Source organism: Zonotrichia leucophrys, chromosome 18, assembly GCF_028769735.1.
Source record: "Zonotrichia leucophrys gambelii isolate GWCS_2022_RI chromosome 18, RI_Zleu_2.0, whole genome shotgun sequence".
Lineage (NCBI taxonomy): Eukaryota > Metazoa > Chordata > Aves > Passeriformes > Passerellidae > Zonotrichia > Zonotrichia leucophrys.
In genome coordinates, this window is record NC_088187.1 from 8,742,379 (window position 1) to 8,757,526 (window position 15,148).

A 15,148-nucleotide genomic window follows, 5' to 3' on the forward strand; every position below is an offset into this window, starting at 1 on the left:
TGGGTGGAAACTCTACCCTGCTTCCATCCTTAGGACAGATGGAGGAAAAGCTTCCTTTGACAAGGCACTCTGGAGAAGATGAACAGCCCAGTTGTGCCAAGCTGTGTTCTGGGTGGGCTCCTTTCTCCAAGGATAAGGGAAAGAGCTGAACCTACAGCTGGATGGCATTCAGAGCAAGTGAGCACAAGCTCTTGCTTAAATTATTCAGATGCTTTTGTCCAGTCCTTCACTCCAAACTATTTCATAACTTGTGTTAGGAATTGTCTTCAGGTGTTCAGCTCTCAAATCAGTTCCACAGACATTTTTCTAAGAGCAATGTCACACCAGAGCTCAGCAGCAGACTGGAAGGCAGGTGTAGCAAGGAAGGAAGGGCTTACATGACTTTTGCTGAGGTAATTCAATATAGCTCCAATTGACATTTTATTTAGATGATGAAAACCAAAGTGTATCAATATACTGATATGCTGAATTCTACTAATATTCCATCACATAATTAGTAAAAATAACATATTTGCTGTTCTGAAAATGTACTGATCATCTTGTCCCCAACAATCCACCTCATACTCGACTCCAGGAAATTCAGCATTGTGCTTCTGTCCCATTTTCCCTATTCCAGATGAATAGTCCCACAAGTATCTTGTAACAGGTCAGCTTTAAGTGAATGCCTCATCAGAATAAGTCAACAGATACCTGTAAAATCTTCAACAAATGTTGTCTGCATAAAACTTTAGTTCTTTGTATTTCAAAAAGAGTCAAAATCAATCTAAGATGTACTTTGAAATGCTACAATTCAAGCAGCACAGGTGACATTAACTAAGCTGAGGTGTTCAGTAGTTGAAAAAGTACTTGCAGAAAACAAACTGATATAGGTAAGAATGTTCTTATTTTAAATTCAAGATAAGTTTTCCTGTCCAAAATATTGAAAGCAACTTACTACCAGTGCCAAGAAGTCCCCTCTATACATCTTCAGCTGCTACTGCAGGGTTTTTTTTCAGACTTGTACATACATTTGGTACTGACAGTGTATAAATACAACCAAACAGGTCACCTTCCAAAGTGACTTGAGCCTTTATCTGTGTGTGCAGCTCTTCCCAAGTTACACAGCCCAAGAGAGCAAGTTATCACAGCCATCTTGTGTTTAGCCAAGAATTGTGTGGTATTCTAGGAAGTTCTCATGATCTCAAAATTCTACATGAAAATATAAGCAAACATCCAGCTTCTCATCCAGTCAAAAAGAGAGATTTTAATACACAAGGTTCAAACTTACAACTCCCATGTAGCTACAGAGTAACCAGGCTCCTCCTATGTAGAAAACAACTTTTGACAGCCCCAATATGGAGTGCTAATACATCCTTGTCATAAAAGGAATCAATACAAAATAAATGTGTTCATGAGCTTCAAATTCAAATGATTTCCAGCACTTCAATAGAATAGGTCTGAGATTCTCTCAGGTGGTTCAGTCTTTGTAATTCCCGCAAACTTCCCTCAATCTTGTTGAGTTCTGAGTAGAACCGTACCTGAAAGGAAGAAAACAGAGACATTTATAGTAAAATATAATCTCCCTTTCTTTTTGTACATCATCATACTGTGGAATTATCTCTCGTTCTGCACAGCTTAAGATATTTAACCAAATAAATATTTGGTTTATTTGAAATCCAAATGACACAGAGGCAACTGCAATTCAAGCTCAGGAAGGAGCACACAGGAGGACAGACATTATTTGATTCACTGTATAATTTGTTGCTGTCTGTCTCTCCCTGTTCTCAACATCCATATTCTGAATCCAACAGAAAATCAAAGAATTATCCCAGAAGATGCAACTTACTTGGGCTCTCACAAACTTATGCAGGCTTGAAAGCAAGCCCTTTGCTTCTGGAAGCATCACCATGACAGTGAACTGAGCATCAAGCAACAGGCACATCCAATCCATGATCTGAGGAGAAACAAAAAGTCCACTGACACTTCCCAGTCTGGAAATAACACATTTGGCTTTAAAAGCTGAACTCTGAGACATTCACTTCTACTGCAAAATGCATGGGCTCACATGTTCAGGCATATTTTAAGGAATATTTGCATTTTATTGTTAAAGTGTTACATCTGACTTCATAGAGGTTACATTGATGGACAGCTCTTGGTAGAATGAATGCAGGTGTCAGCTGATTTTAGATATTCCCAACTTTTCACAGTTACACACCCCAGAAAGAGAAGGAAGCACCACTCTTACAATGAGCTGCTCACCTGGTTTATTATGGGATAGAATGAGCTGCTCACCTGGTTTATTATGGGATAGGATGAGCTGCTCACCTGGTTTATTATGGGATAGATTGAGCTGCTCACCTGGTTTATTATGGGATAGAATGAGCTGCTCACCTGGTTTATTATGGGATAGAATGAGCTGCTCACCTGGTTTATCATGGTTAGAATGAGCTGCTCACCTGGTTTATTATGGGATAGAATGAGCTGCTCACCTGGTTTATTGTGGGATAGGATGAGCTGCTCACCTGATTTATTATGGGATAGAATGAGCTGCTCACCTGGTTTATTATGGGATAGATTGAGCTGCTCACCTGGTTTATTATGGGATAGAATGAGCTGCTCACCTGGTTTATTGTGGGAGAGCGTATTCCAGGAAGTGTGGTGTTCACTTTTTCACTGCATTTCACATACAGGTAATATAAATACCTGAGAAATAGCTGAAAGTAGAAAAGTCAGAACATTTGTAAAGGACAAACATTTAATAGACCAAGAGGTTTGTATTACCATTTGGACATGGTAATATTCATAAGGATTTTTTAAATTTTATTTTTTGATTTTGAATGCAACATAGATGCCTGTATACTACACATTAAAAACAAGTTTTATGGTTCTCTTACACCACCCATAGCTGGATGTTTGAAAATTCCCAGCAATATTCAGTGTAAATTACATTCAGGGGTAATCACTGTTCCAGGAAATGTGACACAGATGAGATCAGCTTTGTTTTGATGTGTGGGGTTTTTCTAAAATCACTGGAAAATCACACATATGCTCAGGTACACACAGTTCTTGAAGTTATATTTCAGATTCTGAGAAACAGGGGAGTTTGGTGGGGTTTTTTCCTAAACTGAGGTGATCTAGATTTGTATTACATTTGGGATTATACAGAGTTTTTTCCCCTCATATTTTCTAATCTTCTGTTTCTAATAGGACTGACTAAATTACTGTGTCTTTCTCCTTTCTTAAAAAACCATCTAAATCAAGGGAAGGTATTATTACTTGTATTACTTGCTAACAGAATATGAACTTTTTCCAGGTATGCTGGGTCATAAAGAGAGTTTCTTACTTACATCTTCTAAAATAAGCCAGGACTAGAAATATCAAGAAAATTACGTAAGTATATGAAAAAATGTGATATTCCTTAATATTAAATCTTATTAGGCATCCTAATTTCGTTTTCATGCATTAGTTTGTTATTCAGACTCCTGAAAGAATGGTGAATTTCTCATATACAATAGAGAAAAATCTTTTCCCTTTCCTTCACCACAAAATAAGTGTTTTTATACATTTTAAGGTTAAAATACTTACAATAGCTTGTTGAGCTGGAAGGTTTTTCAGGTGAGGCAAAAGAAATGTTTCAGTGTAAGCTGAATGGAGAACAGCATTTCTGTGTAGTGCTATTAAGGGAATAACACTGCAGGAAAAATAGCAGTTTCTTCAAACCAGAGTGAATTCTAAAGAAAATATTTCTCCAGGTTTTTGAGGGAAGTTCTATTTGAATCTTATTTTTATCATGAAATATCTACAGCAACTGAACCATTACAATAGATTTAACTTGCACAGTTCTGTCCACCACAAGAGTGTAACTGCCTGATGTGCTTTAACAGGCAAATATCCAAAGCACTGATACCTTTGCTCTTAAGTAGAGAAAAATCATTGCAAAATGTAATAAAACTAAGTTTGAATTGGTGTAGATACATTCTTAAATATAAATAGAAATATTTAGCTTTTATCAGTTTTTCTACTGAGTAGGAACAGCTCTTAGGAGAACTCAAACTCTGAGCAGGAACTGAGGTTGTGCCTTTGGCAATGGCAAACACAAACACCCACAGCACGTGCAGAGCTCTGCCTGCCCCTCCCTGTCACACACAGCTTTTATGGAAAATCCTTTCCTTAGGATCTTGCCTCCTGAGAAGCTGAGAGGCCTCAGGAACAAAATGTAAACAATGATTATCTGCTGCTGTGGGATGTAACAGGTGCATCTGGGATTGGTCCATGTGGTTGTTTCTAATTAATGGCCAATCACAGTCAGCTGGCTCAGACTCTCTGAGACACAAACCTTTGTTATCATTCCTTTTTTTTCTATTCTTAGCCAGCCTTCTGCTGAAATCCTTTCTTCTACTCTTTTAGTATATTTTTAATATAATATATACCATAAAATAATAAATCAGCCTTCTGAAACATGGAGTCACATCCCCAGACCCCTGTGAACACCATCACACATCCCCACAGAGGATACAGCAGCGCTGCCTTCTGAAGCCCAACAGGGCAGGATTCACCATCACTCTGCCCTTCCTCTGGCATTTTGGTATCACACATGTCCTGGTCCATCTCTTCACTGAAACCATTTTCTACAATTTCAGTCTTAACTTCCATGTCATTGCATTCAACATCAATGTAACAGATGGCAGAATCCAGGTTTACCTCTACACTTTTGAGATGGTCTTCACTTGTGCTGTAGAAAAAAAATAAAGACATTTAACACTTTTAATTATTAGCTTTAAAATCAGCAATGTTATCAACACATATAATGAATTCTATGAAGCTTATTATGAAAACAAAACCAGACTCAAATTTAGTGAAGAAAAAAAGGAAAGACTGATTTGGAGTTACCTTAAAAATGCTTTCAGGCAAGCATAAGTGATTTCTTCAGGAATATCTGGAAACCGTTCTAGGCAGACCTGTAAGAGCTGCAGGTCTTTTTGCTCCAAAGCAACAGCCATTAAATCTGGACATAAACTATAAGAATATGAAATTAATAAGTTGCACAGTCCACACTTAGAACTACACTTTAGGTAGTAGTAGTAATCTTCCTCCCCAGATGGAATTTTATGTAAAACACCAACAAGAAAATAAACATCTTTGGTACTAAATTCTGATAATTCAAGAGCAGCTTATAAAAATTTTATTTCTACTTTTTTTTTTAATTTTAAAAATGATTCCTTACACTTTAAAAAATGCAGAGTCATTACCTGTAGGACAAGTCCCGGGTTTCAACAATCTCCTGCAGCAAACTTTGAGGGTAGAACTTTGGATTTTTTTTACACCTGTCTATAAGGGTAGTGACCACACAGCCAATGGCAGCTTGCACATCTACGGTCGGTGCTCTTGCTATTAGTTTTTTCACTTCAATTTCCACCACATAATTAGGAGTATCCTGGAAAAGACAAATACTGTGCAACTCAGAAGTACATGGCACATGTTTGACAACTACCCTGGCATTAATTAGAAGGTGGCATTAAGTAGAAGCAGATCTATTTTGGAATTCAAGTTACAAAAATTTACAGAAATCCCTCAGCACTCTGTGTTTGATAGGATAGATTCTCTCAAGCATGAAGGAGCTAAATGAGGAGATTCCTCACTCTGAACTCAGGCAAGCTCATGAATCACCTGTTCCATCAGTGACAATACCAGGTGAGCTGTAGATAGGTTTTCCTTCCTGTGTGAGCTATCACAGCACTTGCAGCAAGTTCTAGAAAGGAACTAAAGAGCTTTTTGCTGAATTTACAGTGGAATTCCTGACAATTCCTCCATCTTCCTATGGCCAAAATGCCTTCAACAAAATTAAGGCCATAAATAAGAACCTAAACAAGCAAAGTTCAGATGAAATATCCTCACTTATTTACTGTAACAGACTGTCATTAATAATGAACAAATTTGTGCAAGTTTCCAGAACTCAGCTGTTATAAGCCATGTACAGTTATCAAAATACACTCCTGTGACAATTTCAACAGCAATTATCATCATTTCTAAATGCACAATGTAAAATGATTATCAAATACACTCCTGTGACAAAACTCAATTTCATCATTTCCAAATGCACAAAAATGATAATAACAATATCCTTCATCTCACCTGCTCAAGGCAGCTTGGTCACCCTGATATGTGGAAAGAGACACCTAGAATATTCTGAGAGTGTCTAAGCACTACTTGAGGATATTTGGGTTACTTACTTTGAGTCTCATTAAGAGCTGCTCAACTGATAAGGGCCCTGATTGTCCAGTGCTCCTGTTTGATCTTAACTGTGGTGAAGAAAAACACAGAGTTATTATTCAGTTCCAAAGTATTTAAGGATTTCAAGCAAAATAAAAGGAGACTTCATGTGTCAATTTATTGTCCAGATTATAATTACTAACTCTAATTCCAGAAACAGCATTAGAAACAATCAGTAACAGATGAAGTGAAATTTCTTTCTGCTGCAACACCTAAGAGCAGCAGCATGGGGAAGAGACAAGACAAACAACAAGCCCAATGCTGACTCACATTCATTCTGGACTCTGCTTTCAGAGCTACAGACTCCTGGGACTCCAGGGGAGCCACCAGCTCTTCCTCTTCCAGGGCATTCCAGTTCACAAACGGGGACATATCTGGGAACACACAAATGAAACTGCATGAAGGTAACACTTGCAGCACATTTATTCAAGTATGAATATTGCATCAACTTCTTATGCTGATAGATACTTTCTAAACCATAATGCCAGGGATTTTATGCCAAGAAAGTTGCCAGTTTTATTTCAGCAGTGGGTAATTTTATGAGTTTTTTTTTATACTGTTCCTCCATTTTGCCTCTGGGAGCAAGAGAAGAAAGTTATTACACAATTTATAATTTATCCTGAGCATTGCTTGCAATGTTTTACCACTGCAGGGTTTAAAACCACTGTGACAGGACAATTTTAAACTGAACTTCACAAACTAAGGTTTGACATTGCCCTATCCAACCACAAACTCTTTGAAAATACTTCTTAGGGAACAGCACTTCACTTTGTTCTCAGTGTTCATCACCAGCATTCCAGTGTTCTCAGTGACTCCAGGATCTGAACGACAACCCAGGCTAAGAGAAGCCACAATAAACTCAGACATTTGTGTGCTTTGGTGTTCCCAGCAGCAGGAAATTTAACAGCCAGGAACACAGGACAGTGTGAAGTTGCTTCAAGCTGTTTAGATTCAATGCATTAATTTTATAGGACTATGTTAAAATAATTTTTATATAATTTCAGACATCTTCCTTTTGCAAGGTCTTTTCACTGTGATTGTTAAAAAAAAAAAAATAATCTTACCAAGGCTTTGACTGTCCTTGAGCTTTCCCACAGCAGCTGCCAAGGATGATGTTTCACGTTTGTACATAATTACAGTCAGCACTTTCCCATGAATTAGAAAAAATTTTTCCTCGTAACACCACAACTGCAAAATATTAAAATGTATCATAAATGAGATAAGCAGCAAAGTGAGTTCCTGCCCTGATGTGTAACTCCTTACTGTAAGCTTCAACTGGAAGTCAGTGATCTGATTATTTTAAATTATTTGTGGTAGGTTTAACATTTGCTAGCAAACCTTCATTAATTGCTGATTTTAAATACAGACATTACAAATGCTGAGTATTTTTCCAGGGATGTCCTAAAATATAGAGGGCAATAATGCTGCTCCAAAGCATGAAGTCCTCTGAAAATTTAACATTTTAAGTTTCCCCTTGTGCAATTTTAAGACAACAGCAGTCAGCTGCTCTGGTTCACTAGTGCATTTATTCCTTAGGTGCCATTTCACCTATCTGACTCTGGAATAGCTGGAAGTGCTGCTCAGGTGTTCACAGAATCATTTGGGCCTTCAACTGCAAATTGCCTGAACAGAACAGACACTGCTGGGGTTTGTGCTCAGTGATTTCATTCACACCAAATGATCATGAGTAGTGATAAAGCACTAAATGATCACAGAAATTCCTACAGGCACCACTCTCCCAATGAATATTCTGACAGAAAGTGCTCAGTAACTGCTCAGCATGAATTTTGCTGCACAAGTTGCAATTCCTGCTCCCCCAGCAGCAGCAGAGCTCTGCAGCCCAGCACTCCCTGCCCTGCCAAAAGCACAAAGGAGCCAAAGCCAGGGCTGAGCCTCACCTGGCCACTGGTCCCCCGGGGCAGATCCTTGCAGGTCTGCAACGTCTGGAATTTTGTATTCCAGATGGTCAGGAACTCTGAGGGAAGCAACAGATGGATGAGACCAAAAAGCAACACAAGCACCACATTTGCCTTTGCTACTTTCAGTCACAAACTCTGGAGGAAACAGAAATAACTGTTTCAAAAGAGCTCAGGCAGATTTAGCATTAGGAATTAATTACATCACTCAGGTTAAATCTCAATTCAGAGAAATGTTGGGTTTCCAGTAAGAGCTTTAAAGCAGAGGCTGGGACAAGAGAGACAGCACAGCTTTCACACCCAGTGCTTTCCCAAGGAAATTTTAGACCTTACAATAGCTTAATATGATTTTTCAAGTTACCTTTGGGCTTTCTCCCAGGATCAGGGATATTGCCCAACACTGCAATGTGGTCTTTGTCCAGGACAACTAAAGATGTTCCTTTCAGAGCAGCTCCAGATACTGAAAGTTTTAGTAGTAGTGACTTGGACAAAATTTCTTCTTCTTTTTCCTCTTCTTCTACAGTATCTTGCTGTAGAGGTATCAGAACCTGATACACACAATGATTGGTATCTGTCAAAAGAAAAATAATAATCACTCTTTTACGAAGTTTTTTTGTGGAAAAAACCTGTTTGATATCATTTGGCAAAAGAACATTAAAAAAAAAAAACAATATCCAGTGAATGCTGAAAGAAGAATTAATGCAGGATATTTAAAGGACTTTTTATAATCCAAAGCAGCAAAATAAAAATACAGCAATGAAGGTGCAGTGAGATCTGCAGGGTACAAGTGATCACAGGCAGGAACACTTGGTCTTTGCAACCATTAAAGTACCAGCAATCTTTCATTACTACTTGTAGCTATTTTAGAAAGCTTAAAAACCTAAAAATATTAAACAGCATTTCATAAATATGACCATTTAATGTCCTTTCATACAATTCTTTGCTTCATTATCACAACCCATGAACAAATACAACTTACACAAACACAGAAGTGTGACAGTTTGGTTTGTAATGTGTGCTGTGAAACACAGTGGCCTGGCTAATTTCTGTTGTTCAAGCTTGTATTTGTGTAGACTGTTCAGCTTAGGCTTCTGTACATAGACAAAAAAATCCTTATCCTAAAACAAAAAAAAAGAAAAGAAAGTTTTTCCTTAATTTACACAAAGAAGATATAACAGAAATTCAGATATCAGTACTGCTTAACTTTGGATGTTGTGCAAAATTAGGAAATTGTGTTTTCTATAGGACATACAGAATTATTTGGAGTAGTGTGCAGACTAACAAGTAAAGAAAATTCTTATTTGATGTAACAAATGGATTTACAGGAAGAAGCATTTGCATAAAGACAGATTCAGGTATAATTCTTTTTTAAAAAACATCCATCCTATTCAATAGATCTTCACAATGAGCAATGAAGAGTCACTCAATGTCTACTGTACTTCATTTTATTAATTGTTCTGTGCAGTTCTGAGAGCCCAGCTCTCAGCCCTGAATGCAACACAACTTCCATTTAAATCAGGACAATGATTCTACTAAAAGCTTTAAAAATCAAATGAAACCAGTGATGGATTTTGATAAAAGCACTCAGCTCTCCTGCTAGGAGAGTTTTTAAAATAAAAAATATTTAACTCACTTTCTGAGTAATGAAAATTAAGACAGGTTCTTGGCCTTCCATAAAAGCTCCACTCCACCTAGAACCAGAAAGCTGGATGAACATCCTCCAAATTCCAGGTTTATACAGAAAGTCATAGCACTATATACCAGGCACCTTCTAATTTTAGAATTCGTCTAGTGAATAAATAACCCCAAGAGTTTAAAACCCAAGTGTTGGAAGAAAACACCCAACTCCATGATCTCAGTCTTTGATTTTCCCCAATTTTCCCAGTCCCAGTCAATTCCAAGAATTGAGCAGGACCCCCCAGAGAGGCCCCACTGACCTGATGGTCTCAGCTGAGATGAGGTTCTCGATCTCCTGCTGAGGAGCCTCCAGGAGCACATCCAGGGTCCGGACCCCCCCTCCCCTGAACAGCACCAGGGTCCCCCCCTGGGGCAGGGAGTGGATCCTGTACACATCTGCTGAGAGCTGCAACAACAAAAATCTCAGTTCTCTGCTGCACAGCCCTGAAAACTGAGTGATTAGTGCATTATTCTCATTTTTGCCAATAAACTTTTAACAGAAAAATTATGATAACTATCATAACTATCTTCATAATGTAGATCTGAATGTTGTTGATTTGCTGAAATGCCACAAATAATGTAAATCACTACCCAAAAAAAAGCCAGGAAAATGTCCTGACCAGCATCACATCCCTGAATCACATCACAAAATACAGGACAGGGTCAGGAGGTGACACAACTGCTCTACAGCAACACACAAAGTGATGTTTAACACATCAACCAGCAGAACATGGAGATCTGCAACTGAACACAATTCAGCATCTTCAGAAAGTCCTCAGAAATGCTGGCCTTGGTATAAAAATCACTTCAGGAGAAATATTCTGATGCTAAAGTCAGTGCAAGTGGATTCCTTGCAATACTCCACAACATCATGAAGCACAAGTTCAGCTAAAATGTAACATGGCCAATACTATGAAAATTGGAACAGTTTTTCCCTCCACCAGGATCCAAAACACAAAAGAGAACACCTGAAGGACACTTACTGTTGCTTTAAAGGCTTTGTCCAAGTTAAGGTCTTCATTCTTCCATATTCTTAAAACCTTTAAGAGAAGCATCACTTTCAGGTTAAACAGTAACACACAAACTTCTCAGCACTCAAAACACCAGAAACTGCAACAGGAGGAAACAACAGGGAGCATTCAGGGCAACCTGAGGGGGAACTGCCCCAGGGAGAAACCAAGCACAGAAATCCTGAGTTGGAAAGAAAGGACAGGAGAGAATAAAGAAAAAGACACAGCAGAACTCTGAATTAAAGTAGATCAGAGTGATGGAGACAGGTGAGATACAGATTTTCACAAGCAATGCAAGGCCAGGAGTGATAGTTCTCAACAATGAAAAGCCAAAGGCTCAGCATGATCCAAGCAAATGCTCCATAAACACAAGAGAAACTTTGAACTGTGAAACAAGAGCAGGAAAACAAGGATGGGGGTGTGAGCTATTGGAACCATTCCAGTACCACAAAGCTGTAAATGTCAGCCAGGCTGCAAGAGGAGAAGTAACTCATCCTCAGGGAGTGCAGCAGCAGGCACAGAGCATCTCCTGTGTCCAAGGCCACCAGCCCATGGTGCTCAGCCAGAACCTGCTCATGGCACTGTGCAAACCCAGGGCACCAGGGAATATTCCTCTGTCTGCTCTGGGGTGCCCTCACCCCCAGGGCAGCACTGACTTTGACCCTCATTCATGGAGAAAGCATCCACAAAAGTGTGAAATAGATTATAGAGAGCAGTGTAGGTGAATCACTTGGTGAGAAATTGATGGTTTGGGGTTTTTAGTATGTTGTGGATGGAAGCAAGATGGAGGGCACAGGGTGTCATCCTGGGTTTCTTCTCCATGGATTTGGGTGGCATTTTGTAATTGGGTGGAAAAGTCTGAACTGGGGGCTCTCTGGGATCAGTTACTGGGTTAAAAGGGAAAATAATCCAGGTGTCAGCTCTTAATTGGACAGTTTAGTCTTAAAAGACCTTGGAACAAGAGATTGTTGGCCATTTTGTGCCTTCTAATGAAAAGCTGCCAAAGTCACAGTGGTGAGACTGTTTTAGTGATAAGAAACAATAAACATTTGAGTTCAAATATGAATTACTGTCTCGAGTGCCTTCAGTCCAGACCCAGACAAACCCACAACTGGTACCCCCACACGTCACCAGCGTGCCAGGGGCTCCCCACACTGCCAACCAGAAATGTCCCACTGCTGATTTGTTCCTATCTACATCCCTCAGGAGGATCCCCCAACTCCCTTTTCCCTCTAGAGAAGATGAAGGCTCTCACCTTGTCATCATGAACTGCAATGTACTCGTGGGTTTCAAAGTTGCACACGACAGGACAGGTGAGGATCTGCCCATGTTTGACTGACCAACAGCCCAGGGGCTTCTGATCCGAAATCTGGAGTGAGAGCAAGGACAATGCAAGTCAAATGGAACATGTGAAACACTGTGGGCACTTCTCCATGACAGAAAGGAAATGAGAGGCAGCCACATCTGACCTGAATTAGAATATTAAAATATGGAAACTGCTTTATTCAGAAATTCCTCTTGAACATACCTGTTTCCACCTCTACCACCAACAATTTCAGAATAACAGGGAAGAAGTCTACAATAATGAGATTTCTTTTCATGTAAGAAATAACTTTGACCTGTCACAGTCTGAAGGGTTTATGCCATGAAGCACAGGTACAAGGCATGGCTTCTTCAAAGGGCAAATATTCATTTTATCACTAGTGTCATTTGTATTTACTGACTAATACAATCACACACAGACTTGTGCTTTTTCTCTTCTATTTCAAAGTGAGTTATTGAGACCAAGAGCAGTGGATTTTGCAGTCTGAACTCCTGCTCTGTGTGATTCACAGCCAGGGCACTGAGCCCCTCTCCTCCCTGCAGAGTACACTGGGTGTATTTACAGCACTGGGTGTATTTACAACAAGTTGTGTGGTCACAGATGGTCTTGGCAGTGGGAATAAACAACCCAAAGGAGGTTGTATCATCAACCCACTTAGAGTATGGAATCGTTTGGGTTGGAAGGGACTTTAGATCACCAAGTCCCACCCCCTGCCATGGCAGGGACACTTCCACTGTCCCAGGCTGCTCCAAGCCCCGTCCAACCGGGCCATGGGCACTGCCAGGGATCCAGGGGCAGCCCCAGCTGCTCTGGGCACCCTGTGCCTGCCCACCCTCACAGGGAACGATTTCTTCCCAATATCTAAACTAAACCTAGTCTCTGTCAGTTTAAACCCATTCCTGCTTGTCCTATCACTGCAATCCCCAACCCTGTGTATGTGATAGCCAACTAAACACAGAAACTCAAATACTCGCTTTAAAGTTTCTTATTATGCTCTACTGAATAACAGAGACCAGAACACATTTTCATTTTCAGGCGCTGCGAACTAAAGCCCTCCTGCTGCCCGCAGGACGGCAGCTGACACCGAGCTGACAGCGCAGGACCTGGCACTGCAGGGACACGCACCTGTGGCTTCGGGAAGGTTTTTGGGACGGAGAAGGGACAGAGAATATCAGCAAAAGGAGAAATACGCCAACAAGCGCCCGAGCCGCCCCGCGTTCCCGAGCAAAGGGAGCGCAGGGGGCAGAGCATGGCCGGGCCGGGCAGGCACCGCTCCCGGGCTGGAGCCAGTCCAGCAGTGGGAATAAACAACGGGGATGGCGGCGGGGACAGCGGGGCCTGGCCCGGACAGCCGGGAGAGTGGGAATACGGGAAACGGCGCGGCCCCGGCCCTGCCCGGGACACCCCCATGCCGGGGCTGCCCCCGAGCACGCGCGCGTGGTACCTTGAAGAGCGTGGCGGCCCGGCCGCGCTCGGTGAGCAGCACGAGGTCGCTGCCCGGGCCCGGCTCCAGGCACAGCCCGGGGTCGAGTCCGGAGCCGGAGCCGCCGCCGCCGGGGCCCGGCCCGCGCAGCGTGAAGCTCTCGCACAGCTCCGCCATCTTGGCCAGACCCTGCTCTCGCGAGAATTGGCGCGGCGCGCGCGCCCCCGCGTGACCCGGGGCGGGGCCGGCCGAGGTCGGGACGGGCCCGGCGCTGTCGCGACAGGGAGCGCGCGCGGCTCTCGTGAGGCGCTGCCCGGCTGGGCCTCGCCTGCCCCGAGCCGCTGAGGGCAGCTCCGACTGAGGGCTGCGGGCCCCGGCTGAGGGCTGCGGGCCCCTGCGCTCCCAAGGTGTTCGGTGCTCTAAGTACTGTGAGAGCTGCGGAGAACGATGGCAGCTGTCCTGGGGACAGCGCCCCACAGCGGGACGCTCCGGGGGCCGCGGGCACTGCCCTCACTCGGCTGTCCCCGCCGCTGTCCGATGGCTGTCCCCATCGCTCCCGCGGCGTTCCCACGGCAAGGCCGGCTGTATGCTAATGAGGGCGCAGATTGACGCTAATGAATGGGTCACGTGCACGCCGACGAGCGGGGTCACGTCTCTGGGAATGGAGGTCACCTGTATGCTAATGAGGCGGTCACGTGCGCGCTAATGTGCCCGGGGCCGGGCGCTGAGGGCCCCGCTGGGCTGGGGCTGTCCCGGGCAGCGGCCCCGCCCGTGCCCGTGCCCTGTGAGGTACTGAGGGGGGATTGTCCCCCGGGCAGCGGCACGGGTGGGGATTGTCCCTTGGGCAGTGTCACTGGGGGTGGGGATTGTCCCCAGGGCAGTGTCACTGGGGGCGGGATTGTCCCCTCCGCAGCACAGGGGGGATTGTCCCCAGGGCAGTGTCACTCGAGGGTTTGATTGTCCCCAGGGCAGCGCAGCCGGAGGGTCCCGTTCGGGATTTCACCGCGTTGTGTTTCCCTGTGTGGGATGTTGAACGTGTGCAGATCTCAGCCCTGCCCGAGACCAGGAGCCCAGGCTGTGGAAGGTCAGTGCGGGTCCCTGGGGTCACTGTCCCCACCCGCTCGGGCACTCCCGGCTCCGGTGGCACGGCCGGGCACGGTGACCCAGCGGCTGCCGAGGTGTCCCGGGGCTGCTCGGGCTCTGTCCCCTTTGAGCCGTCCCATTTCCAGTCCCCTCTTTGTTCCCCTGCCCTGTCCCACGCTGCCCGGAAGCTTTTCCCTCCTGAATGAGCGCTGCCGTTCCTCTGGAGCAGGGAAAGCTCCGTTTCCATGGAGGAAGCGAAGTCTCTGTGTAAAAGCTTATAAAGAACCGTTGTGCGAGGGAAACTTCTGGTGAGTAAAACTAACTGACTTGGAGACAAGCCTGAGAGCATTCGAGTGGTCTCTTTTCCAGTCTTTTCCAGTTATTTGGTACAGCACTGAGCTGCCAAACCCTGCATAAAGAATTAGATTCCCCAATGAAAAACTTCCTTGTCAACCAAGTGGTCATT

The 15,148-nt window shown here is 43.1% G+C and overlaps 1 protein-coding gene across 1 annotated transcript; it reads right to left on the reverse strand.

Moving 5' to 3' along the window:
* Positions 1-1,223: 1,223 nt before the first annotated feature.
* Positions 1,224-14,131, reverse strand: NOL11 (nucleolar protein 11). The gene is made up of 18 exons (XM_064728229.1): positions 13,621-14,131; positions 12,108-12,221; positions 10,826-10,882; positions 10,103-10,248; positions 9,799-9,856; positions 9,145-9,283; positions 8,527-8,736; positions 8,148-8,224; positions 7,314-7,437; positions 6,520-6,623; positions 6,210-6,278; positions 5,229-5,413; positions 4,870-4,995; positions 4,496-4,711; positions 3,565-3,643; positions 2,601-2,693; positions 1,826-1,933; positions 1,224-1,517 (listed from the first exon to the last, which is right to left on the reverse strand). Exons 1-18 carry the CDS (start codon positions 13,774-13,776, stop codon positions 1,404-1,406), a joined length of 2,175 nt encoding a protein of 724 aa, XP_064584299.1. The 5' UTR covers positions 13,777-14,131; the 3' UTR covers positions 1,224-1,403.
* Between the last annotated feature and the right edge of the window lie 1,017 nt (positions 14,132-15,148).